At 49.5% G+C, this 27311-nt stretch overlaps 2 protein-coding genes across 3 annotated transcripts in view; both read right to left on the bottom strand.

Moving 5' to 3' along the window:
* The window catches only part of LOC115083498 (zinc finger protein OZF-like), a 78895-nt gene that overhangs the window by 31147 nt on the left and 20437 nt on the right, over positions 1 to 27311 (bottom strand). The window lies entirely within an intron of this gene.
* Positions 66 to 9282, bottom strand: LOC115083499 (U1 small nuclear ribonucleoprotein C-like). Its single transcript, XM_029587359.1, has 3 exons — positions 9228 to 9282; positions 8602 to 8712; positions 66 to 783 (listed from the first exon to the last, which is right to left on the bottom strand). Exons 1-3 carry the CDS (start codon positions 9259 to 9261, stop codon positions 311 to 313), a joined length of 618 nt encoding a protein of 205 aa, XP_029443219.1. The 5' UTR covers positions 9262 to 9282; the 3' UTR covers positions 66 to 310.

The following is a 27311-nucleotide window of genomic DNA, read 5'->3' as shown; positions in this document are numbered from 1 at the left end:
TGGTCCTAGCTCTTTCCATAGATCAATCAACCACTGTCCATTGCACTCACATACAAATAAAAAAGCCGACACGCCAGTTCTAAAAAATAATGAGCACGTTGATAACTATTTACATTAAATAACATCTAAATATATATTTCAAAAATTGCCACCGGGGGGACCTGTAATGTACAGGTTAATGTGCGAAAATCACATCTTAAAAACAGGATGTGAATCCGGCACGTCAGGCATCCAACCTTATGAGTGCATACAGCTTTTGGCCTGAGAACGGTAAACAGCGCACAACTCCCAGAGCAAACACCGGGCCAGCTCACTTCCGGCTGGCCCTCTTCTCTTGCGCGGAGGCAATCCTTTCCAGAGCCGAGCTCAGCCTTCGCAGCTTGGCCACCAGGCTCCCCAGGCCCGCCCGCAGGTCCCGGACAGAGTGGAGGATCTCTATCAGAACGGAGCCGCCGGCCGTCTCGGAGCCGGGCTCGGGCAGGGACGCAGGCGAAGTCTGTCCCAACGCCGAGCCCTCGGGCCCTCCCCAGCCCACTGGGATTTCCTCGTGAACGTCCGAGGGAAGAGGGACGGGAGAATCTCCTTCGCCGATCGCCCACGGCCCTAAGGCGGGGAGCCCCGCTGGGCCATGTGGAGAAACTGGGGAGACAGGAAGGGAAGAGAGTCCGGGGGGCGAGGAGTTTGGTGCAGCTGGTGATTGGGCGGGAACGACAAAGGGCTCCAGGAGTCCAGGATCAGGTGACGAGATGGAGACATCTGGGCTGCCATCCTCTGAACTTGCATCTGTTGGAAGAGATAGAAGGCCATTCACAATGCAAGTTGCACCAACATTTTGCGAACCCTCTTTTCAACATTCACACACCCAACATCTAGAGATATAAAACTCTGCTATTAGCGACATGCGCAGAAAAGGTTTTTGGTTCGATTCATTTTGTTTGGCTCCGTGATTCATTTTGCTCAGTCTGGGGCCAAAAATAAATTTTTTTGGCACACGCGGACATTTGCTTTCCATTCAAGTCAATGGTGGGAACCATGCATCCTATTTTGGCTCTAAAACTGGGATTTTATTTCCTAGCTTTATTGAAACTTGCAGAAGGACCTCGGCAGCGCAGGAAAGAACACTCTGAAACATCAAGGAAGTGGCAAAGAGGCACAAATAGAGGCATGAGGACCCCAAGGCACCGTGAGAGGGGCAAAGGATACCAACTACCGGGGCATGAAGACCCCAAGAGGTAGAGAGGGAGAGAGAAGACAGCAAGCACAGGGGCATCAAAGCCCTAAGGCATCGTGAGAGGGGCAAAGGGCACCAACTACAGGGGCATGAAGACCCCAAGAGATAGAGAGAGAGAGAGAAGACAGCAAGCACAGGGGCATCAAAGTCCTAAGGCACCGTGAGAGGGACAACATGGTAGCAGGGATGGCAGAAGCTCTCAGAAGCACCATGAGAAGGCCAGGAGCAGTAATAGAGGCAGAACTGCACACCGAGGCTCAAAACAAGCAGAAGGTTTTTATTTTGGTGGGGGGCCAAAAAGAAATGATCTAAAATCTCTCCCTGGATCACTCATGAACCTCAATAGCAGAAGAGAGCAGCGAGGAAGGCAGAAAGAAAATGGCGTCACTCGCCTACAGTTGCAAAGCTTTCGAGTTGCCGTTCCCTACTCTCAGGCTATCAATCTTCCATTACTAATAGCAAGAAGTCTTACATCTACACCAAACTCTCCACATCGTTTAATAACCCATGTGAGCTCTTCAGCTCTGTCAAACAAATCATTAACCCATCTTCAACCCGACAAACGACTCCTACCCTACTTCCCGGACTACATTTGGCTTATACATTTGCAATATATTTTTCTGAAAAAATTCGAGCTTCCTTCCATAATGTTTCAGAGCAAGATACGGATACTCTCTCGTCTGATGGAACAAGATGGGATATGTTTGAGGCAGTGTCAAAGCCAAAATAACCTGCTGTATCAGTAATGTCAACTCTTCCACTAGCCCCCTCAATCCTTTTTACACAGCCCTCATGAAATTATTGAAAACACACTTACGACCTGATTCATCAAGGCATTTTCCCATAGACAGACACAGATTGGGAGAAAAGCCTTAGTGAGTCAGGCAGTAAATTTAACTCATCCCTGTCAACTGGTAGCTTTCCTGCTAGTTTAAAAAGACCATCTCTTTGCCCGATCTTAAAAAAATAATCTACAGTTGACCTGACACTGCTCACAGATTTCCATCCCATCTTATCCCTATCATATTTGGCTAAGACATTAGAAAACAATGTTTTACAGCAGCTTACTGGTTTTTTTAATTTAATTCATATTCAACTTTAGACCAATACCAGTTTGGATTTCAAAAACACCATAACACTAAAATGCATCTTTCTGGCATTGATACTGCCCAGTGTGGGTTCAACAATGGCACCTCGTAGACATTTCCTCGGTCTTTGACACTGTCAATCACACAATTCCTCTCTCGTCTCAGCTCTTTGGGTTTATCAGGTACCATCCTCTCGTGGTTTAATTCCTATCTGACGTAACCGCATGCAAGGCGTTTCTGTGGGTTCTGGACCCTAACTCTCCTCCGGTGTACCCCAAGGCTCAGCGCTGTCAGCTTTTCTTTTCAACGTATACCTAATTCCTCCATGCCGATTGCTTGCGAGCCTAGGGGTATGCTACAAATTGTATGCAGACAACACACAATTTTAATTCCCCTTAAAGTCATCTTGGGTGTCAACTGAAAAATTAACTTTTCTGTCGTTTTCTTCCACCCACAACTGGTTAAAACATAATAAACTGGCCACGAATGTCAACAAGTCTGAGATAATTATCCTTTCATGCTTCCCTACTACAAACACCCTGGAGAAAATAGCTTTTAAAGGTCACGAAAAAGCTCTCTCTAGCTCAGTTTGTTATCTCGGTGTCCTAATGGATCCTTCTCGATTCATGCACGTGCATATATACAAACTCTCGTTCAGTCTTCATTTTTCAAACGTCGTTTACTTCGGCACTTGAAACCTCTATTAGACCCTCTAAGACGTTCGCACGGTGCTTCAATCTCTTCTTTTTTATGGGCTGGACTATTGCAGTTCTCTTTTCACTGGTCTCCCTACCACTACAAATAACACAAAATCCTGCAGCTCGCCTTCCGACTGATGCACCTTTACGTAACCACGTCACTCCTGTTCTTCAGTCCCTCCATCGGCTTCCAATAGCCTATCCTATCCAATACAAATTAGCAGTCACCATCCCATACCCTGTTAAACACATATCCTGTCCATAGATTACTGCCACACTTAAAACTGTACACGCCATCGTGCTCTCTGAGATCATCCAACCAAGCTCTGCTGGATGTCCCCTCAATGAAAGTAGCTCACCTCCGAGACCCGAGAACGTGCTTTCTCTACAGCTGGACCCCTGTTGTGTAACTTTCTCCACATAGAGATAAGAACAAACAGCAAAGGCAAAATTCTTCAGGAAAGCTCTAAAGACCGAACCATTCCAGAAGGTAGATGGTTCAGACAACGGATCTCCTCCATGTCATCTCCTGTAACCTGCCGAGACTTGTCTCTGTCTACTGTTCTTTTGTTGTTAACCTATTATGGGTGTTTCATCATTTATTTATTTATTGAGTTTTATATACCGTCGTTCAGCGGTTTGCCATCACAACGGTTTACAAATTTCGAAGGGAGGGGTGAAATTGAAGGGAAGTACAGAGAACAGCAATATAGTCATGTGTAAGTACATGTGGTAGCAGGCAAAGCAGCAGTCAGGGCAAAATACAGTATGGTAAGGGCCCATAGTAAGGTTACAATAAGGTGGGAATAGTTCATATTCCATCCTGAACTACGGAAGGGCGGGCAAGAAATATTTTAAATAAATAAGTGAGAGACAGGGGCGGGAGGATCAGTTGGGGACGCAAGAACAGTAAAACAAAATAGCAAAGGCTCTGAGCCAGGAGAGAAGCAGGAGCTGAGGTCTGGCAAGGGCAGCGGGAGAAGCAAGGCTGCAGGATCCCAAGGCATCCAGAGAGAGGCAAGGAAGGAAAAGGCTTTCCTTGTGGCAGGTCCATGGGGCTATCCAACGGACCGCCAATCGTAGCAGAAAACCTCCTTCCGTTCACTAGCCACAGCCTCCAGGAAATACAGAGGGGAGAGAAACGGCCCTGCAACGCCGTCCGCAGAATACATCTAACGAATAGAGAGGAAAGGGAGCCAGAGAAACGAATGGGGAGATGTGCTGGATACTTCATGAAGGGAGAAGACGGGCCCTTCGCAGGGTGCAGGGTAGCGTTCGGAATGAGATTGCAGACCGGGCATTAGATGTAATGGATACATGGAATAGCAAGGCTAGCGCGTGGGTGTGTACGTGTACAGAGCCACAGAATATGACAGCAGATACGGACCGTACGGTCATCTAATGCAGCCTCTTATTGGTGAAACACATTGGGTCATCTTGATAAGTGAAAAGTGTTCTCAACAGCAACTGCCCTTGCAGTTACCTTGAGTCGTAGGCTGAGAGTTGAACGGTTGTTTGACAGTTTTTGAACAGTGGCTAGCAACTAAAATGTTTTTTTGGACACTGTGGTTGAGGCGATCAGTTTGTAAATTTTTTGCATTTTCATTTTTTCCGTATTTTTGGTTTATATTTTCCCTTTTTTGTGCATGTCGTGTGCGTGATTTAGTAGTTGTTTTATATTGTCCTGTGTTTATATTTCTTTGTCTGTTTTGTTGGGTCCTTGCCTGCATGAATTTGTATCTTGGATTTGCATTTTGTTTTTTCTGTTGGTCGATATTTTTGTAATCCCTTTGGTGGCTATTAGATTTCTTGATATGAACTTCATTCTATGATTATACTGTATGCTTTGTTTGCATATATGTACTGAAATGTGAATAAAAAATTGTTTATATACATTAGTTAAAGTTTTTCGTCTGTATGGCTTTATTTTTTAGCTATATTTTTTAAACCATTTTAGTGTCTTCATTTGCACAACAAATCTTTGTGACAGCACAGTAAATAAATATGGCTTTTCCTAGCGTGTAGACAGATGGACTCAGGACCAGCGGGTTTATGCTCCCCTGCCAGCAGATGGAGACGGAGCAAGCTGACTTCACAGTATACATAACCCTGCAGTGACCCCAGCATGCCAGTATTCTCCGTCTCCAGCAGATGGTGGATGTACATCTCCCTATGGGGATTGCTTTCAGCTTTTTGAAAGAAGAAATTTGAAGTTCTAAATTTAGGAAAAGAAAACCCCGCTCTCCCGCGGTGATGCCTAAAGGACCCTCCCCCAGTTGAGAATTCCTGAGGTGATTTCCGTGGTCCCTCAGAGGTGTGCCTTGGTACAGTAGTTGGGTTTCCTGATGTGGACTTAGCTGCTAGTTCAGCTGAAAGGCAGCAGGTGCAGGAGGCTGAGTTTGACAGTGACAACAGATGCCCTCTCACCACACAGCTGGAGACCGTCTCTGTACGCAGCTGAGCTCAGAAAGGTTTAAAAAAAAAAAGGAGAAAGTTTTACCTGAATCAGAGACACTTAGAGGGTTTTCAGGACTTCCTCCGGTCTCCATTCTTGGCGCGCCGTGCCAAAGTTCGTTCCCACTCCCGTTGGGGTTGGGGAACTGGGAACCCTGGTGGGTTGAGCCAAGTCCCAGGAAGAGAGCCGCCTGGTGACACACAAGATGATCTCCTTATTACAGGAGCTCAGTTGGGTAGTGAACCTGACCAAGAACAATCTTCAACCATCCCAGTAGTTGGAGTATCTTGGGGGACATGGGAGCTTTACTACCAGAAATTCAGATCCAGAGATTGATGTCTAAAGTGCGTCAGTTGATGAACACCATACGCCCGACGGTGTGGTCCTACATACAGGTGCTCGGCTTAATGGCAGGTACCCTGGAAGTAGTGCTGTGGGCAAGGGCGAGTATGTGTCCTCTTCAGTGCTCTCTGTTATCTCGTTGGAACCCGCAGTCTCAGGATTATGCAGTTCAGCTCCAATTGCCGATGGAAATCTGCTCCCGCCTCCAGTGGTGGTTGCAGGAGGATCATCTGAAAAAGGGAATTCCCTTGTCCTCTCTGGCCTGGTTGGTGCTCATGACAGGTGCGAGTCTCCATGGTTGGGGGGGCTCACTGTCTGGAGTTAATGGCCCAGGGGTACTGGAATGCCGAAGAGTCCCGCTGAAACATCAATCACCTGGAGGCCCGGGCGGTATGGCTGGCATGCTTGCAATTCAGCCACAGGCTGCGGAATAAAGCAGTTCACCTGATGTTGGACAACGTGACGACTGTGGCCTATATCAATCGCCAGGGAGGAACCAAGAGCCAGCAAGTGTCGCAGGAAATAGATCAGCTATGGGTGGAAAGTCATCTGCAGATAATCTTGGCCTCTCACATTGCAGGAAAAGACAAAGTAAGAGCAGACTTTCTCAGCAGAGAGAGTCTGGACTCAGGAGAGTGGGTGTTGTCAGCCGAAGCGTTTTGGCTGATTGTGGATTGCTAGGGCCTTCCTAGACTTGCTGGCGACTTCTTGAAATGCGAAGGTTCCTCTCTTCTACAGTCACAGGAGAGATCCGTGGTCCCTGGGAATAGATGCTCTCGTACAGATCTGGCCAGAAGACAGATTGCTTTATGCCTTTCCTCCATGGCCCTTGCTAGGCAGGATAAATCGCAAGATCAAAGTCACAGGGGGCTAGTACTCCTGGTGGCACCGGACTGGCCCAGGCATCCATGGTATGCGGATTTGTGATGACGTCTGGTGGAGGTCCCCCTTCGTCTTCCGCCACACATGGATCTGCTTCAGCAGGGACCGGTTCTTCACAAGCATCCAACTCGATTCTGTCTTACGGTTTGGCCCTTGAGTGGGCTCGCCTGTTAAAGCGTGGTTATTCCTCTGCTGTGATTACCATCTTACTCTGCACTCACAAGTTCTCCACTTCCTTGGCTTATGTGCAGGTTTGGAGAGTTTTTGAGGCCTGGTGTGAGGAGCAGGGTATTCTTCCTCATTCAGTTAAGATCCCTCTCATTCTGGATTTTTTGCAGGATGGATTGAATAAAGGCTTGGTCCTTAATTCCTTGAAAATGCAGGTTGCGGCTCTTGCCTGTTTCAGAGGCCTGATGAATGGTGTTTCCTTGTCATCTCATCCTGATGTGGTCCATTTTTTGAAGGGAGTGAAGCATCTTAGGCCTCCCTTGAGTTTACCGGTTCCATTGTGGAGTCTTTGGTGCTAGATTTGTTGGCGGGCCCTACATTCCGACCACAGTGTAGCCTTTCCTTATGGTTGTTGACTCTGAAGACTGTGTTCCTGGTGGCTATATGTTCTGCACGTTGGATTTCTGAGCTGCAGGCCTTGTCTTGCTGGGAGCTGCTCCTTCAAGTGATTCCAGGGGCGTTACAGCTGCATACTGTTCCATCCTTCTTGCCCAAGGTAGTCTCGGACTTTCATTTGAATCAGTCCATCTCCTTACTATCTCTGGATAAGGTCAAGAATATGGAGTTTCACCTTTTGCGCTCCTTGGATGTTAAGCGTCGTCATGCGGTATATGGAGGTCTCAAGAGTCTTTTTGAAAGATGGATCGCCTGTTCAATCTCCATGGTGGGAATAAGACGGGTGCTCCGGCTTTGCGGGCTACCATAGCTCGCTGGATTAAGAAGGTGGTCACGGCCGCGTATGTGGATGCTGGAAAGCCATTGCCTACTCAGGTTAGGGCTCATTCCACTAAGGCTCAGGCAGTGTCATGGGCAGAGGTTAGTCTGTTGTCTCCTGTCGATATCTGCTGAGCTGCGACGTGATCCTCCTTACACACCCTTTCCAGGTTTTATCATCTGCATGTGCAGGCCCGGGAGGATGCAGCCTTTGCACATGAGGTGTTGACCGGACTGTGGGCAGCCTCCCATCCTGTTGGGGAGTAGCTTTGGTACATCCCACTGGTCCTGAGTCCATCTGTCTACACGCTAAGAAACGGAGAAATTACTTACTTGAGAATTTCGTTTTTCTTAGTGTAGACAGATGGACTCAGGTTCCCGCCCTCGGCTGCTGCATGAGTGTGTCATTAGTCCTCTTGTGGGGCTCTGGGTCCCAAGGGATTACTGGTGAGTGTTCATGCAGTCCCTAACTTGGGGTACCTAGAATCTTACATGAGTTCAGTGTTTATAGTTGGATGAGTACAGATCTGGTTATCTATTTTTAATCATGTTTTTTGCTAGTCTGTCCACAGTTGCTTTTGAAGAGAATATTGGCGGGCTGAGGTCACTGCAGGGTTATATATACTGTGATGTCAGCTTGCTCTGTCTCCATCTGCTGGCAGAGGAGCATAAACCCACTGGTCCTGAGTCCATCTGTCTACACTAAAGAAAAGAAAATTATCAGGTAAATAATTTCTCCATTATTTGTATGAATAAAGATTTGTCAACCTTACCTTGAGCCCACTGTTCTTCCATGTCTCCCACCTCCTCCCTCCCTGTCAGCGCCTTCTTACGCTGCTTCCCCATTTTGCCAAAGCCAAACTTTGTGAAATCCAGGACTCGGAGCTCTGCGCGAGCACGGGGAGAGGTTGAGCCTGTAACGCCTCCACTTCCCCTGTCCCGGTGCCTCGAGCTATTGCTCACCTGTGCATGAGGGAGTAGCTTCTCCCTCTCCTGACTCCTGGGGATCCCAGACATGCGACGTCTCCTCTTGCTGAATCCTTGACAAGACATCAGGATCGATCACTTCGTGGCCTGTTGAATAAGAACTGAGTTACGCTTCTCTTGCATTCACGGAGATGTGCACTGCATTTGTGTTCGAGACCCATTAACGAGATCTGAGAATTCCCGGAACTGAAAATCGACTTTACGTTCAGGTGCCATCAGTAGTCTGCAGCCTGGCCCCTCCTAAGGTTTGATGCTTTATCTTGTGATCCACCTGCAGGTCTTCTGAGCACTAATTCTGGGTCAGGACCCAGAGCCTGAGAATCAGGCACTATAGTTCCAGGGAGCACAAATTCACCCCATGCAGAAACGTTTTGCAGCGGGTGATGTACGTTCTAGGTTCCCTTCCAATAGACCTTCTCTGAAGGTCTCTCCCTGCCTAAAAGGTCCCTGCTGCTATTGAAAGGGGGCTTCACTTAGCTCTCCTGGATGTGTGAGGGATTATTTTACTTGTGTTTATTTTGTTTATTCATGCTTATACCCTGCGGTTTCCTACAAAGTTCTCTCCAGAGTTCAATGAGTACATCATAGAGTGCAATGTTTACCCAGGGAGATAAGGGTCTCATAATTCTCCATCATCACCTCCCTGTAAAGCTCCTTCTGCCCTTCATCTAAATACTCCCACTCCTCCTGGGAGAAATAGACAGCGATGTCCTCAAACGTCACCGGCACCTGAAACACAAAGCAGAAACACTCAGGGACACGAGGAGGGGCTCAGCGTGCATCAGATCTCAGCTGGATTTATTCTTCTCACGTTTTATCATGGAGAAGAGGACACCAGGACCCCTCTCCCCGAGAGACTTGTTCTGCCTCCTCCCCCTCCATGTCAGGGTTTCTTTATCTTAAAATGGTTAAGGCTGGTCGATGGCGCCTTGAATCATTAGAGAGGATACTGTCATTGTTGATACTAATCATGATCCTAAAGTAGTTTTTTAGTTAGTAAATTCTAGTTTAAATGAAGACAATGATTGGAATCTGATTCATGATGATCTCTCCGATGCAGACTCTATTCTTTTATTTTTTGATGAGAAAGTTTTTTTTATCTTAGATATTTGGTGTTGCAAAATCCTTTAAAGGGGGGTGAATTATTCCGTTGATAAGGTACTTGTAAAAAGAGGAGAAGGTGTCAATGGAAGGATAATTGGGATTTCAGAAGAGGGCGATGAGTCTGTCATAGACTTGAGTTTGGTTACTGTTGATGAGTTGGATACACTTTCAGATTTTGACTTGGTTTCTCTTGGGGAGATACAATCTATTGTGAAAAAAGTGAATAAAACTTCCAATCCATCATTAGACCCATGTTCATCAGGTTTGATTGGCGTGTTACCTGACACAGTTTTGATTGGCCTCGGGAATTTGATCAACTTTTCTCTTTCTGCTGAGGAGGCACCTGAGCCTATCCTAAAGCATGAAGATGACGTTCCCCGAAAATGTGTTAACTATAGGCCTATAGCTAATCTACCCAAATCACAGAGTTCATGGAAGACAATTGTAACTTAGATCCTGCTCAGGCCAGATTTATTTATTTATTTTTAATTTTTATATACCGATGTTCCTGTATAGTATACATATTGCACCGGTTTATATGAAACTGAACTGCCACCGAGGAACGGATTCAATGAAACATGAGTTACAATGAACATGCGGAAAGGATGTAGTACAGAGATAATTATGGTAGATGTGGTGGACTCTGTTTTACCTATTTTGGATAAGGGAGGTTCTGCTTTACTAGTTCTTCTTGACCTTTCAAGTGCTTTTGATTTGCTTTCTCGTTGTCAATCTTTGGGGCTAGCTGGGACCCTTCTGAACTGGATATCAAGTTTTTTTTACAAAAACTTTCCAGGACATTACTTTGAAGTAGGTGCTATTATTTGGGGGATCCTCCCTTTTTCTGTTATTATTTAATGTTTATTTATCACCTCTAGGGGTGTTTATTTATCACCTCTAGGGGATGACGTCCAAATTGTTGTCCCTATGGACTTTGATGTAGCTACTTCTATTTCTCATTTAGAAAGCTGTATGTTAGCTGTTAGCTCCTGGTTAAGAAAAAACTTCCTGGGTTTGAATTCGATAAAAACAGAAATTTTACAAATAGAAAGTAAATTAGGAAAAAGTCTGATTTCTGTGGGAGGCCATATTGTGAAGTCTACTGATGAAGTGAAATCATTAGACGTTAGACTCTACTCTGATTGGTTAATGGAAAACCACATATACTCTGTTCTTTGAACAGCCTATGGGCATTTACGCCTTGGTAGACAACTAAAGTCATCTTTAACTTTTATGTTGTTAAAATCTGTGGTGTATGCATTAGTAATTTCAGTACTAGATTACTGGAATGCCATATACCGGCACCTTGGTTAGAAAGCTCCAGGTTGTACAGAATATGGCAGCCACATTTGTAATGGGTTGAGCCAGACGTGAATCTGCGGCTCCTCGTTTGGAAAAATTGCATTGGCTTCCGATGAGACTACCATGCAAGTTTAAAGTTCTTGTCCTCACCTTTAAGACCTTGCGTGGGATTGGCTCTCCTCATGTGTAAATAGGTTCTGTGGGAGGTGCCCCCTCAATACAGTTATCAGCTTCCACGTCCATCACTGCGAGCTTTTCGGCATGTAAAATTACAGAAGAGATCATTCTCTATGTCAATACCTAAGTTGGGGAATGATCTCCCTTTATCGATCAGGGAAGGAACATGTTTCATGCGTTTTCACCGGACGTTGAAGACCTGGTTGATGACTTCTGACCTTTGAATTCTGACTGACATCTTAAGAGCCTTAATTTGCGATTTCCCCTACAACCAGCAGTAATATTATAAGTTCTCTGTTTAAACCTTTTAATTGTCTTCTGTTATGAGTTCTTTTTTTTAACTTGTTGTACCTCGCTTTGGAAGAACGTATTGTAAGTTCTGGAAGGTGATTCATAAATTTTATAAATAGATAAAATAAATATTTGTGTTAATTAAACCACCATAGCTGCTCCTTTGTTTTTCTGAGATACTACAGTAAGGTATTTTGTCCTGCACCCAATGAATACCCTTCCCCTCCCCCTCAACATTCACTCCTCACTCACCTCCACCCAACCACCTCTCACCTTCCCCTCATCATACATTCCTCACTCACCTCCACCTAGCCAACACCTTCATCTCCCCCTCATCATACTCCTCACTCACCTCCACCTAGCCAACAACTTCATCTCCCCCTCATAATACTCTCCTCACTCACCTCGACCTAGCCAACGCCTCTCGTCTTCCGCTCATCATACACTCCTCACTCACCTCCAAATAGCCAACACCTTCATCTCCCCCTCAACATTCACTCCTCACTCACCTCTACCTAGCCAACACCTCTCATCTTCCGCTCATCATACACTCCTCACTCACCTCTACCTAATCAACACCTTCATCTCCCCAACATTCACTCCTCACTCACCTCCACCTAGCCAACACCTCTCACCTTCCCCTCATCATACACTCCTCACTCACCTCCACCCAGCCAACACCTCTCACCTTCCCCTCATCATACACTCCTCACTCACCTCCACCTAGCCAACACCTTCATCTCCCCCTCATCATACACTCCTCACTCACCTCCACCTAATCAACACCTTCATCTCCCCCTCATCATACACTCACTCACCTCCACCTAGCCAACGCCTCTCGTCTTCCGCTCATCATACACTCCTCACTCACCTCCACCTAGCCAACGCCTCTCGTCTTCCGCTCATCATACACTCCTCACTCACCTCCACTTAGCCAACACCTTCATCTCCCCCTCAACATTCACTCCTCACTCACCTCTACCTAGCCAACACCTCTCATCTTCCGCTCATCATACACTCCTCACTCACCTCTACCTAGCCAACACCTCTCATCTTCCGCTCATCATACACTCCTCACTCACCTCCATCTAGCCAACACCTTCATCTCTCCCTCATCATACACTCACGCAACTCCATCTAGCCAACACCTTCATCTCTCCCTCATCATACACTCACGCAACTCCATCTAGCCAAATCCTTCATCTCCCCCTCATCATACACTCACGCAACTCCATCTAGCCAACACCTTCATCTCCCCCTCATCATACACTCACGCAACTCCATCTAGCCAACACCTTCATCTCTCCCTCATCATACACTCACGCAACTCCATCTAGCCAACACCTTCATCTCTCCCTCATCATACACTCACGCAACTCCATCTAGCCAAATCCTTCATCTCCCCCTCATCATACACTCACGCAACTCCATCTAGCCAACACCTTCATCTCCCCCTCATCATACACACCTCACTCACCTCCACCTAGCCAACACCTTCATCTCCCCCTCAACATTCACTCCTCACTCACTTCCATCTAGCCAACACCTCTCATCTTCCGCTCATCATACACTCCTCACTCACCTCCACCCAGCCAACACCTTCATCTCCCCAACATTCACTCCTCACTCACCTCCACCCAGTTAACACCTCTCACCTTCCCCTCATCATACACTCCTCACTCACCTCCACCCAGCCAACACCTCTCACCTTCCCCTCATCATAGACTCCTCACTCACCTCCACCTAATCAACACCTTCATCTCCCCAACATTCACTCCTCACTCACCTCCACCTAGCCAACACCTCTCACCTTCCCCTCATCATACACTCCTCACTCACCTCCACCCAGCCAACACCGCTCACCTTCCCCTCATCATACACTCCTCACTCACCTCCACCTAGCCAACACCTTCATCTCCCCCTCATCATACACTCCTCACTCACCTCCACCTAATCAACACCTTCATCTCCCCAACATTCACTCCTCACTCACCTCTACCTAGCCAAAACCTCTCACCTTCCCATCATACACTCCTCACTCACCTCCACCCAGCCAACACCTCTCACCTTCCCCTCATCATTCACTCCTCACTCACCTCCACCCAGCCAACACCTCTCACCTTCCCCTCATTATACACTCCTCACTCACCTCCACCTAATCAACACCTTCATCTCCCCAACATTCACCCCTCACTCACCTCCACCTAATCAACACCTTCATCTCCCCAACATTCACCCCTCACTCTCGTCCACCTAGCCAACACCTCTCACCTTCCCCCCATCATAGACTCTTCACTCACATCCACCTAGCCAACACCTTCATCTCCCCATCATACACTCCTCACTCACCTCTACCTAGCCAACACCTTCATCTACCCATCATACACTCCTCACTCACCTCTACCTAGCCAACACCTTCATCTCCCCATCATCACACACTCCTCACTCCCCTCCACCCAGCCAACACTTCTCACCTTCCCCTCATCATACACTCGTCACTCACCTCCACCCAGCCAACACCTCTCAAGTTCCCCTCATCATACACTCGTCACCTCCACCCAGCCAACACCTCTCACCTTCCTCTCATCATAGACTCCTCACTCACCTCCACCCAGCCAACACTTCTCACCTTCCCCTCATCATAGACTCCTTTCTCACATCCACCCAGCCAACACCTCTCAAGTTCCCCTCATCATACACTCCACACTCACCTCCACCCAGCCAACACCTTGATCTCCCCCTCATCATAGACTCCTCACTCACCTCCACCTAGCCAAAACCTTCATCTCCCTCAACATTCACTCCTCACTCACCTCCACCCAGTCAACACCCCTTACCTCCCCTCAAAATACACTACTTACTCACGTCCACCCAGCCACCCCCTCCCCTCCCTCTCAACATACACTCCACCCACCTTCTCCCAACTTCACTCACCTCTTCCTTCTTTCAACCCTCACTCATCTTTTTCCTAACATAATCCCCTCTCGCTTTTCCCTCACTCATCCTCCAGCATTCACCCCATGCCTCACTCCTCCCCCAGCATTCACCCCCACCTCCTCCAAAACTTCACTCACCTCCCTGCTGCATTCACTTCACAAATCTTTCCTCTAGCATATCCCCCTCCCTCCCTCCCATACTTCACCTACCTTCCTCCAGTAGTCACCCCCCCCCCCCCCAGCATTCACCCCAGCTCCTCCAAAACTTCACACCTCCCTCCTGCATTCACCCCTTACTCAACTTTCCCCAGCATAATCCCCTCCCTTCCCTCACTCACCTCCCCTCAGCATTCATTCCGCTCTTCATTCACCTTCCCAGCATTCATCTCTCCTCACTCCCTCCCTCCAGCATTCACCCCCCACTCATCTTCACCCTAGCATAATCCCTTCCCTCCCTCCCCCAGCATTCATGACACACCTTACTCACCTCCCCCCCAGGCAATTAACCCCATGCCTCACTCACCTCTTCCCAGCATTCACCTCTCTCCTCACTCGCCTCTTCCCCCAGCATTTACTCACTTCCTCTCCAACTTCACTCAATTCCCTCCTGCATTCACCCCTCACTCATCTTTCCCCCAGCATAATCCCATTCCTTCTCTCACTCATCTCCCTAGCATTCACCCCACACCTCACTCACCTCCTCCCAGCATGCACCTCTCTCCTCACTCACTCCCTTCCTCCAGCATTCACCTCTCCCCTCACTCACTCCCTTCCTCCAGCATTCACCCCATGACTCACTCAGCTCCCCCCAGCATGCACCTCTCTCCTCACTCCCTTCCTCCAGCATTCACCCCATGACTCACTCAGCTCCCCCCCAGCATTCAACCCAGTCCTCAACTCTGCCCCCGGCATTCGCCCTCTCGTCTCCCGCTTCCCCCCAGCATTTCTCCTGTCCTCACTCACCTCCCAGTCCCCAGCATTGAGCCCTCTCATTCCCAGCCTGCCTGCTCACCGACAGCCTCACCCCTCCAGCGCTCTCTGCATGCAGCGCTGTCCCGGGGCTCTCAGGGCAGAATCTCTGCATCTTCTTCAGTCAATGCCTGGGAAAGCAAAACGAGGAGTCATGGAGAGTGGAGTGGCTCCCTCGTAGCCCCTTCTGCTGGCATCCCAGCCCTTACCCTGCAGCAGAGCAGGGGGTTCAGGAGGCAGCTCGGACAGGAGCTGAACACATGGGCTGCTCCCTGCCCTTTCCTTCTCCTGCTTCCCAAGTCACCTTTACAGAATCAGGAGCTGCAAGGCATAAAAAGCCCAAGGAAGGGATTCAGTGTCTCGGGTGGAGGTTGGGATCAGTCCCAGGCTGCATCCCCTGCCCCCTCCTGCCAGTCTCCTACCTGCTGAGCAGAAAGCCCTGCAGCCATTCTCCTGCCCCTTCTCCAGAGCAGGATTTCCAGCCCCGGCTCCCTCCCTGCACGGTCCCTGGGGTGGGGGATGGGATCAGTCCCAGGCTGCATCCCCTGCCCCCTCCTGCCAGTCTCCTACCTGCTGAGCAGAAAGCCCTGCAGCCATTCTCCGGCCCCTTCTCCAGAGCAGGATTTCCAGCCCCGGCTCCCTCCCTGCACGGTCCCTGGGGTGGGGGATGGGATCAGTCCCAGGCTGCATCCCCTGCCCCCCTCCTACCTGCTGAGCAGAAAGCCCTGCAGCCATTCTCCTGCCCCTTCTCCAGAGCAGGATTTCCAGCCCCGGCTCCCTCCCTGCACCGTCCCTGGGGTGGGGGATGGGAGCAGTCCTAGGCTGCATCCCCTGCCCCCCTCCTGCCAGTCTCCTACCTGCTGAGCAGAAAGCCCTGCAGCCATTCTCCTGCCCCTTCTCCAGAGCAGGATTTCCAGCCCCGGCTCCCTCCCTGCACGGTCCCTGGGGTGGGGGATGGGATCAGTCCCAGGCTGCATCCCCTGCCCCCCTCCTACCTGCTGAGCAGAAAGCCCTGCAGCCATTCTCCTGCCCCTTCTCCAGAGCAGGATCTCCAGCCCCGGCTCCCTCCCTGCACGGTCCCTGGGGTGGGGGATGGGATCAGTCCCAGGCTGCATCCCCTGCCCCCCTCCTACCTGCTGAGCAGAAAGCCCTGCAGCCATTCTCCTGCCCCTTCTCCAGAGCAGGATCTCCAGCCCCGGCTCCCTCCCTGCACGGTCCCTGGGGTGGGGGATGGGATCAGTCCCAGGCTGCATCCCCTGCCAGTCTCCTACCTGCTGAGCAGAAAGCCCTGCAGCCATTCTCCTGCCCCTTCTCCAGAGCAGGATTTCCAGCCCCGGCTCCCTCCCTGCACCGCTCCCTGGGGTGGGGGATGGGAGCAGTCCCAGGCTGCATCCCCTGCCCCCCTCCTGCCAGTCTCCTACCTGCTGAGCAGAAAGCCCTGCAGCCATTCTCCTGCCCCTTCTCCAGAGCAGGATTTCCAGCCCCGGCTCCCTCCCTGCAGGGTCCCTGGGGTGGGGGATGGGATCAGTCCCAGGCAGCGTCCCCTGCCCCCCCTCCTACCTGCTGAGCAGAAAGCCCTGCAGCCATTCTCCTGCCCCTTCTCCAGAGCAGGATTTCCAGCCCCGGCTCCCTCCCTGCACGGTCCCTGGGGTGGGGGATGGGATCAGTCCCAGGCTGCATCCCCTGCCCCCCTCCTACCTGCTGAGCAGAAAGCCCTGCAGCCATTCTCCTGCCCCTTCTCCAGAGCAGGATCTCCAGCCCCGGCTCCCTCCCTGCACGGTCCCTGGGGTGGGGGATGGGATCAGTCCCAGGCTGCATCCCCTGCCCCCCTCCTACCTGCTGAGCAGAAAGCCCTGCAGCCATTCTCCTGCCCCTTCTCCAGAGCAGGATTTCCAGCCCTGGCTCCCTCCCTGCACGCTCCCTGGGGTGGGGGATGGGATCAGTCCCAGGCTGCATCCCCTGCCCCCCCTCCTACCTGCTGAGCAGAAAGCCCTGCAGCCATTCTCCTGCCCCTTCTCCAGAGCAGGATTTCCAGCCCTGGCTCCCTCCCTGCACGCTCCCTGGGGTGGGGGATGGGATCAGTCCCAGGCTGCATCCCCTGCCCCCCTCCTACCTGCTGAGCAGAAAGCCCTGCAGCCATTCTCCTGCCCCTTCTCCAGAGCAGGATCTCCAGCTCCGGCTCCCTCCCTGCAGAGTCCTAATTGCTTCAGAGGTGAATCTAGGGCTGAGCAGGAAAAGGGAAACGAATCCTGGGTCAGGAGCTGGGGGAGGAGACGCAGGAGGGAGGGAGGCAGGGGGGGGAGCCGCCTCTGACTGCTGCCACCCGATGGCTCCTCCTGGAGCTGCCCCGGATTTCTGTTCGGTGGCTCAGGGCTTTGCAAGCCTGGGGCAGCTCCAGGTTCCCGTGCACCCTCCTGCCCCCCAGCTCGGGGCTTTTTCTGGGCTGCTCAGATTTTTTTTTGGGGGGGGGGGAGCTGTACAGAAGAAAAAAAAAAAGGTCATTTTAGCCTCCCACCCACAAGTTAAGCCTGCAACCCTGCCCTGCAGTCGTGCAATGCCCTGGGAGCTGCTCCCTGCCCGGGGGGCGTCCGGCCAGGGCCGGTGCAAGGGGATTTGGCGCCCTAGGCGAGCCTTCTTCCTTGCACCCCCCCCCCCCACCCCGGGTCTCGGCCCCGACTCCTACCTCATTCTCAATCACGCCCGCTGACTGGGGTTTTCTGGGTCGCGAGCAGATTGGGCACTGCTTGCGGCCGCCAAATCTCCACTCCTCTTTGCCACCACTTGCGGCCCCATATGGCTCGCACCCAGTGGCGCACCAAGGGTCTCCGGCGCCCAGGGGCCAATGCATTTGTGTGCCACAGAAAATCAGTGGCATCTCTAGACAGAAGAATTTGTTTTGGGTGGGGGGGGAGCCAAAATGACATTTCTTCATCACACCCACCTCTATAGCATGGATCCTGCTTTAAAATTGGTTATAAAAAATAGTGTTGTTAAAAAAAGTCCAAAGGGTCCTCTGCATTACTTTAAAAAGCTGGCCAGTTTCACACTATATAATTATTTGATAGCCTCATTCAACTAATTCTATTTGGCTATGAGAATGAAGTCTGGAATATATAGGAAGGGACAGAATATCAATATAAATCCTGCACCTCCAGTTCTGTAACTCTGTGCATCCACTGAAATTCCCCCAAACAATGGAGCTTGGATGTTTCCCTGACAGCTCATCATACTAAAAGATATTTTCAAATTCTGGTGTCACCTCACAGTAACAGCAGCACAAACACCTTCCACTGCCAGACACATTGTGAACTAACACAAAGCACCGCAAAAAAGACACCCAAAATCTATACTGCAATCCCATCATAACATAACAGTAATAACACCAAGGACTCAAACAACAATAACCCTACCTGTGAATAAGCAAGGGTAAATATTACACTGGGTCCTAGAATACCAATACACCACCTACTGAGGGAACAAAACATTTCCGATTTGCTATAGATCCCTATTCAGACACTACATGCTAGCAGAATCTCTCATCATGGTCACACACACACAGAGCAGAGACAGACCCTCACCAAATACAGAATACAAAATAAAGGAGCACAAATTAGACAAAAACTGGAATGGAAACCCCAAGAAGTCAGACTCTGTGTATTAGCAATGGAAAAACAGAACAACCATTCCTCATAAAACAAATAAAATCAAGAAACAAAGCATCAGTTATAATAGTAAAACCATACTAATAAAATATTTTAAAACTACTGATAAATAGAATTTCTATTAATTAAAATCATATACATTTTTTACAATTTCCCAAACACCAATAAAATATTTCAAAACAGTACATATATCAAATAACACACAATAATTAAAATTAATAAGGATTTTAAAAAGCCCCTGCTGTCCATACATGGGAGCTCTTGATTTCCAGTCACCCTGATATTGTCGAGGATTAGGAGGTTATCCTCTCTCTCTCACACATACTCACATGTCCATTCTCTCTCACACATACACTGTCACATACATACACATTCATGCTCTTATACCCACCATAACCTCTCGCTCTCACAGACACTGACACACTCAGGCTCTAAGGCACTCTCTCCCCCCCCACACAAACTTTTACTCCCCTGGATTTTCTCATACACACTCATGCTCTCACTCTCATTGGCTCCCTCACATACACACAAACACACACTCCCAGTCAAGCTCCCACTCGTTCTCACACAGACACACACACACACAGGCAAGCTCCTAGTCATTCTCACACTGAACCCCAGGCAGGCTCCCATTCATTTTCACACCACTCCCTCCCCATCCCCCAGGCATGCACACATTCATTCTCACACACAAAGACCCCCAGGCAGGCACCAATTTATTCTCACACACACCCATACACCACAAACAGGCAGGCACCTATTCTCACACATACAAACCCCAGGAAGACACCCATACATTCTCATACACAGACACACCCTCAGGCAGGCACCTATGCATTCACACACATACACCCCCAGGCAGACTCCCATTCATACACATGCACACACTAAAGGCAGAGACCCCCTCTCTTTCTTTTGCCAGCAACCTCGGAGCCTCTCTCATTCCTCTGCTGCCACTGTCACTGATGCCGCATGGCTATTGCGGAGGTGCTGATTGCTGCTATTGGCACTGAAGCCCATTCTGCTGCCTCCTCTGTGCAGGCCCCATGGGCTTCCACTTCCTCCATGCTGATCTTGTACATTGTGAGATCAGCATAGAGAAAGTGCTACTCTTGCACATTCCCAAAGATTACATGTTCCAATCAGTAAAAAGTAATTTATTTCTTTTTACATTTGCTGTCTGATCTTAGTTTTCTAATCGGTTGGTCACAGGCTTTTTTTTTTCCACCTTCCCTTTCTTACTTTTTTGCCAATTCCTTTTATAACATATTTATTTTCTCTCCATCTGTCTGCTTCCCTCAAACACACGGTCAGGTTCTCATTCTCACATGCTTTCTCTCTCTCACATACACAGGCACTCATTCTCACATGCTGTCCCTCATACAATCATTTATACACAGTCTCTCTCTTGCACATGCTGTCTAACTCTCACTCCCACATGCTGTCTTGCTCAAGCACAGGTTCTCACTGTCACATGCTCTCTCTCATACAATCATTCCTACACACAGGCTCTCACTGTCACATGCTGACTCACACACACAGGCTCTCTCTCACTCCCACATGCTGTCCTGCTCAAGCACAGGCTCTCACTGTCACATGCTCTCTCTCATACAATCATTCCTACACACGGGCTCTCACTGTCACATGCTGACTCACACACACACACAGGCTCTCTCTCACTCCCACATGCTGTCTTGCTCAAGCACACTGTCACATGCTCTCTCTCATACAATCATTCCTACACACGGGCTCTCACTGTCACATGCTGACTCACACACACACACAGGCTCTCTCTCACTCCCACATGCTGTCTTGCTCAAGCACAGGCTCTCACTATCACATGCTGTCTCTCACACACACAGAGGCTCTCCCATGCTGTCTCTGCAAACATTCAGGTCTTCACTCCCACACACACACACAGTCTCTCAACTCATCTCATACACGCACACATGCACACTGTACAAACCCTTAGGTCTCTCTCTCACCTCTGGGCCTCCTCTTCACGGGCCACTGCAGGATGGGCTCTGCAGTGGCCCCGGTCTTCTCGAGCCGCGCTGATCCTCTTCTGAACGCGGCTGATGCTTCTCCTCTTTCCTGCCCGCGCGGCTCCGGCAACATTTTTCTTCCGGGGCCGCGCGGGCAGGAAGGAGGAGGAGCACCAGCATGTTTAGACGCGACTGTACCACGGCCCTGCGATCTTCTTGCTGTGTGTATCTGCCATTGGGATGACGTCCACCGGCGGCCATTGGCCGTCAGCGGCTCGGCGCCCCCTAATGCTCAGCGCCCTAGGCGATCGCCTAGTTCGCCTAATGCTTCCGCCGGCCCTGCGTCCGGCGCCTTTATTTTGGGTCGATTGCATGGACCTTAAGTCTACGATTTAATCAGAGGCTCCTAACCATGGTTTGGCCTCGAGGGGGGGGGGGGTGCAGGGGTGGCACAGTCTCCCCCCTGGAGGCGATAAGAGGCACCCATAGCAGTAACGGGGATGGGGGCGCTACACAAATCCAGCGGCTCTTCCAACCGCAAAGCCAAGGCAAAAAGCCAGAGGTCAGCCGGGGTCGGCGGCACCGTAGCAGGGAGGAAAGCGGCCGGGCCGGATGGCTCCTTCCAGCCGCCGATCGGTTCTGCGCCTCCCACGGCGGAGAGAGACGGCGAGCGTCGCCCGCGCACAGACCCCCCCATCAGCCAAGACGTGACGTTGACACCGCCAGGCGTTCGGAAATTCGGCACTCGAAGGCTGGCCACCCTGCCCAGCACCCCAGTGAAAGATACTGGCTTCACTCGCGCCAACGCCCCGCAGCCTCTTCAGATATCGATCCTACACCCCCCCCCCCCACACCCCACCCCTACCTAAACGTCCCCCTCCCACCTACGAGCTTAGGTTTTCTATGGCTCCTGGTACCACTGGTGCCATCGCAATGCCCCACTGACCACCACTCCCCCTTCTGATTTGGTCAGGCCACGCTAATGAAGTCCGGGGTGCCCACAAGGGGAGAAGGCACCCCCATAATGAACCCCTTGCCCCTCGAATTCATTAACAGAGCCCGTGTCCGCAGGACGCCAGGAGATCCCTCCCTTCACGTCAGTAACGGCAACACAAAACTCCCTCCGGCACCGGGCACTCTGCGCCGCCGCATAAAAACCCTGCCAAAAGAAATATAAAAGTCGCTCCGCCCGTCCGGCTGACCCGCCGTCTCCAGACGGCACCGGTTCCCGGGAGGCCCTGCAACACGAGACTGCCTCCTGTCGCAAGAAGAAACCCGGCGCAGGGTCTGTACAGGAGCTGCACGCTGGCAGAACGCCCGAGCTGAGCAGGGCCGGGGCTTCCATCAGGCGAGCCGTTCGGTTGCCTAGAGCGTCAAAACCGTAGGGGGGTGGAAAAATCCAGCGAAGAGGTGTGCTGTGCCGGGGCCAGAGAAGGGAGGCATTGCCACCGGTGGGAGGGAGCGCCGTGCTGCAGCTGCCACCACTACGTGATTTGGGGAGGGGGGGAGAGTGCTCCATGACCGAAGGTTCGCCTGTTACGGCCTCTAGCGTCAACTTCTCCAGCTCCCTCCCGTCCTCCTCTCACGTCTGAGCAGGAGCGATCAGTGGCAGAGCTTGCTTTTAATGGCGGCCCCGGCTGCTAGGCCTCCTCGCCGGTGCTTCCGCCGTTATCATGGGGGCTGCAGCTGCTGGGGGGGGAGGCAGGGTTGCGGGCCTTGGGGATCTTGGAGCCCCATCCTCATGCTCCATGCTCACCCTGCAGGGGTTTTGGGACACAGGAGGACACAGAGTTAAAACAGGAGGGGGCAGAGCCAAATTATAGCACTGACCAACAAACACATTTCCCGCTGTAACCTAGCAATCCTGAAAAAGGACTCTCATCTACCTTCCCTCCATGTCCATATCTGCTATGGATGAAACAGAGAAACGAGGGCAGAAAAGGACCAAACGGTCCATCCAGCCTGCCCAGCAAGCTTCTGGCAGCATCACCCCTATCAGGCTTATTGGTTAAGGGTAGTAACAGTCGCATCAGAAGTTATCCCCATGCTTATTTGTTTTCCCAGAATGTAAAATTCAATGTCCTTGTTGGTTGCTGTCCGAGTCCAATTCCCCGTTACCTCTTGCCATTGAAGTACAGAGCAATGATGGAGTTGCATCAAAAGTATCAGACTTATTGGTTAAGGGTAGTAACAACCACATCAGCGAGTTACTCCCGTGCTTATTTGTTTTCCCAGAACGTAAAATTCAGTGTCCTTGTTAGTTGCTGCTGAATCTAATTCCCCTTTTCCCCTTTGCCCCCTGCAGTTGAAGTAGAGATCAATGCTGGAGTTGCATCAACAGCATCAAGGCTTATTGGTTAAGAGTAATAACCGCCCCACCAGCGAGTTACCCCCATGCACTCTTTTCATCATTCCCATCCTCTGGCCTTTAGGGATCCCCAGTGTTTATCCCACGCCCTTTTGAAATCTTTCACCGTTTTTGTCTTCATCACCTCCTCTGGAAGGGCGTTCTAGGCATCCACCACCCTCTCTGTGAAGAAATATTTCCTGACGTTGGTTCTGAGTCGTCCTCCCTGTAGTTTCATTTCGTGACCCCTAGTTCTACTGATTTCTTTCCAATGGAGAAGGTTTGTCGATGATTGTGCATCATTAAAGCCCTTCAGGTATCCGAAGCTCTGTATCATATCTCCCCTGCTCCTCCTCTCCTCCAGGGTTTACACATTTAAGAACTTCAATCTCTCCTCATAAGTCATTTCATAGAGATCCCCACACCATTTTGGTCACTCTTCTCTGGACTGCCTCCATCCTTCTCATTTGAAGACCTGTGGATGGATGCTGGACAAAAGGGTGGTTGTGGTGGGATTGTATTTGGGGTAACCCTAGTGAGAGGTGGAGAACATGACCCTATAGCCCCCTACCCAGACTCTAGTCTATTGGGAAGTGGAGTTATGTCCCTGGATGGGATACAGGGTGGGTAGTAGTGCTCAACCCTATGAGTTTGAGCTGAGGGGGAGGGTATGTAAAGGATTGACCCTACTACCCCTCCTTAATCTGTATGGGACCAGGCTAGATGCCTGGTCCACCTTAAATCCTACACAGAGAGAGCGAGCTCTGTGGGTGGGACCCTGCTGAACAGGTTAAGAGAGTGAGCTCGGCTGGGACAGGAGGCCCCTCATCTCCAAGAGAAGGCAGCTCCTGAATCCTCTCTGGTGTAAGGTAATGGTGGGAGCACGCTGCTGGAGGTAAGCAGTCTATGTATTTGCATGCCGATGATTGTAAGTACAGCTGGAATTTGTAAAAAGAAAGGCTGTGGTTTCTGCCTCCAGCCTAAAAAAGTTACTCTGCTATCCCACGGGAGAATTTATTTCTAAATACAATTTTTTCATTTAGAACTGAGAGATCCAGGATGATCATAGAGAGAGGAATAGCCAGTAGGACATAGGAGGTGGTGATGCCCTTGTACAGGTCCTTGGTGAGGCTTCGCCTGCAGTACTGTGTTCAGTACTGGAGACCGTATCTCAAAAAGGATAGAGACAGGACAGAGGAAGTCTAGAGGATGACCAAAATGGTGTGGGGTCTGCATGGAAAGACAGGAGATGAGACTGGAGGTCCTCAATATGAGAGAGAGAGCTGGCGTGACTCAAGACTGGATGGGAGAGAGAGAACAGGCTTGGGGGATTGAGACTAAGGATGGTGAAATCCACCAGGAGGGTGTGAGGCCTAGGGAGAGGAGGAGCAGGATCTTATTATTGTAGGACAATTCTGTTCCAAAAATTAAAATTCAGCATTTCTTAGTAATAAACTTTTCTTCTTTATTGCATTTAAGTTAATTATTATTGACAGCCAGTGAGGATATTGTGTTATTTGGACAAACAAGTATGCAGAATTTAAAAATATCGTAAGGAGGAATTGCAATGTTTTTGCATAGTGTTTCCCCAGGAGCTACCCTAGGAGGGGTATAGTGGAGAATATTTCATGGTAAAAGAATTCCTAGATGTGTTTTTGTGATTCTCCAAGATGGTCCTTGCCTCTCAAAAGAGGGTGCATGCAAAATAAGGCATGCAATGTACAGGAGACCTTTCCAGGTCTCCTGTACATTTCTGATCTCAGCATCTGCATTGTATGTTCCTTACTCCCGGGTAATAATCTTTGTTCACACTTTATAAATGCAAAACTATGTTATCATTTTATCCTCTGGCTACTTCTCTTAATATCTACCTATCTCAAGCTGCTCCTCTCAAACGTTTACAACCTTGTAAGACCTTAACCTAGGTTCCTTGGTTCTCCCATTAAATCATTCCGTTAAAGAAAACAAATGCGGCAGGATATCGCTGGAGTAAAAGCTTAGACATTCAGGATAAAGTAAATTGTAGGATAGCACCCAGTCACTATAAATCTGCCTTTGAAACTAGCAGAGAAACCTATTTCACTATTTGTCTCCAAGCCTTCCTAAAAACACCTGGAATTGTTAGAACATAAGAACCTGCCATGCTGGGTCAGACCAAGGGTCCATCAAGCCCAGCATCCTGTTTCCAACAGTGGCCAATCCAGGCCATAAGAACCTGGCAATTACCCAAACACTAAGTCTATCCCATGCTACTGATGCTAGTAATAGCGGTGGTTATTATCTAAGTCAACTTAATTAATAGCAGGTAATGGACTTCTCCTCCAAGAACTTATCCAATCCTTTTTTAAACACAGCTACACTAACTGCACTAACCACATGCTCTGGCAACAAATTCCAGAGTTTAATTGTGCGTTGAGTAAAAAAGAACTTTCTCCGATTAGTTTTAAATGTACCACATGCTAACTTCATGGAGTGTCCCCTAGTCTTTCTACTATCCGAAAGAGTAAATAACCGATTCACATCTACCCATTCTAGACCTCTCATGATTTTAAACACCTCTATCATATCCCCCCTCAGCCGTCTCTTCTCCAAGCTGAAAAGTCCTAACCTCTTTAGTCTTTCCTCATAGGGGAGCTGTTCCATTCCCCTTATCATTTTGGTAGCCCTTGTCTGTACGTTCTCCATCACAATTATATCTTTTTTGAGATGCGGCGACCAGAATTGTACACAGTATTCAAGGTGCGGTCTCACCATGGAGCGATACAGAGGCATTATGACATTTTCCGTTTTATTCACCATTCCCTTTCTAATAATTCCCAACATTCTGTTTGCTTTTTTGACTGCCGCAGCACACTGAGCCGACGATTTCAATGTGTTATCCACTATGACACCTAGATCTCTTTCTTGGGTTGTAGCACCTAATATGGAACCCAACATTGTGTAATTATAGCATGGGTTATTTTTCCCTATATGCATCACCTTGCACTTATCCACATTAAATTTCATCTGCCATTTGGATGCCCAATTTTCCAGTCTCACAAGGTCTTCCTGCAATTTATCACAATCTGCTTGTGATTTAACTACTCTGAACAATTTTGTGTCATCTGCAAATTTGATTACCTCACTCGTCATATTTCTTTCCAGATCATTTATAAATATATTGAAAAGTAAGGGTCCAAGTACAGATCCCTGAGTCACTCCACTGCCCACTCCCTTCCACTGAGAAAATTGTCCATTTAATCCTACTCTCTGTTTCCTGTCTTTTAGCCAGTTTGCAATCCACGAAAGGACATCGCCACCTATCCCATGACTTTTTACTTTTCCTAGAAGCCTCTCATGAGGAACTTTGTCAAACGCCTTCTGAAAATCCAAGTATACTACATCTACCGGTTCACCTTTATCCACATGTTTATTAACTCCTTCAAAAAAGTGAAGCAGATTTGTGAGGCAAGACTTGCCCTGGGTAAAGCCATACTTCAAAATCCTAGCTCTGGTAATTTACTTAGTGAAGCCGATGGTGAGCAATTGCATGACTGGCAGCGTGAATGAAATGAGTAATAAGCTCCTAATTTCTTGGAGAGGCATTGTCCTTTCAGTAGCCCGGCAGGCACAGAGAAAATGTTGCATCAGAAGTTCCTTGAATTTCCCAACCCAACTTCACCGCCAAACTGATGAACCTGGAGGCCGCGCCACCACGTATGGATATGCCACCCAGAGAGTCCAACCCTGGCCGGCCCTGGAAGATGTGCCACCTGAGCGAGCCATGGAGGAGTCGCACCTTCGGTTCTGCCTGCCTGCAGGAGATGAGAGAGTGAACGTGCAGCCTGCCGTACCTCGTGCCGGTCAGATCCATCCCGACCCGTCTGCAACTCACTGTTCCGCTCACTTTGAAGACTCTGGATCCCCTGTCTAG

Source organism: Rhinatrema bivittatum, chromosome 2 (genome assembly GCF_901001135.1).
Source record: "Rhinatrema bivittatum chromosome 2, aRhiBiv1.1, whole genome shotgun sequence".
Taxonomy (NCBI): Eukaryota; Metazoa; Chordata; class Amphibia; order Gymnophiona; family Rhinatrematidae; genus Rhinatrema; species Rhinatrema bivittatum.
This window is presented reverse-complemented; position numbering and strand designations above follow the sequence as displayed.

What these genes read in the sequence shown, in the direction of transcription:
- LOC115083499 (XM_029587359.1), bottom strand. Translation starts at nt 9,261, where the DNA reads ATGATGGAGAATTATGAGACCCTTATCTCCCTGG. An exon ending in TGAGACCCTTATCTCCCTGG is followed by an intron (nt 8,713 to 9,227) that starts GTAAACATTGCA and finishes CTTATTCAACAG; the next exon opens with GCCACGAAGTGATCGATCCT. An exon ending in AGCTACTCCCTCATGCACAG is followed by an intron (nt 784 to 8,601) that starts GTGAGCAATAGC and finishes CTCTTCCAACAG; the next exon opens with ATGCAAGTTCAGAGGATGGC.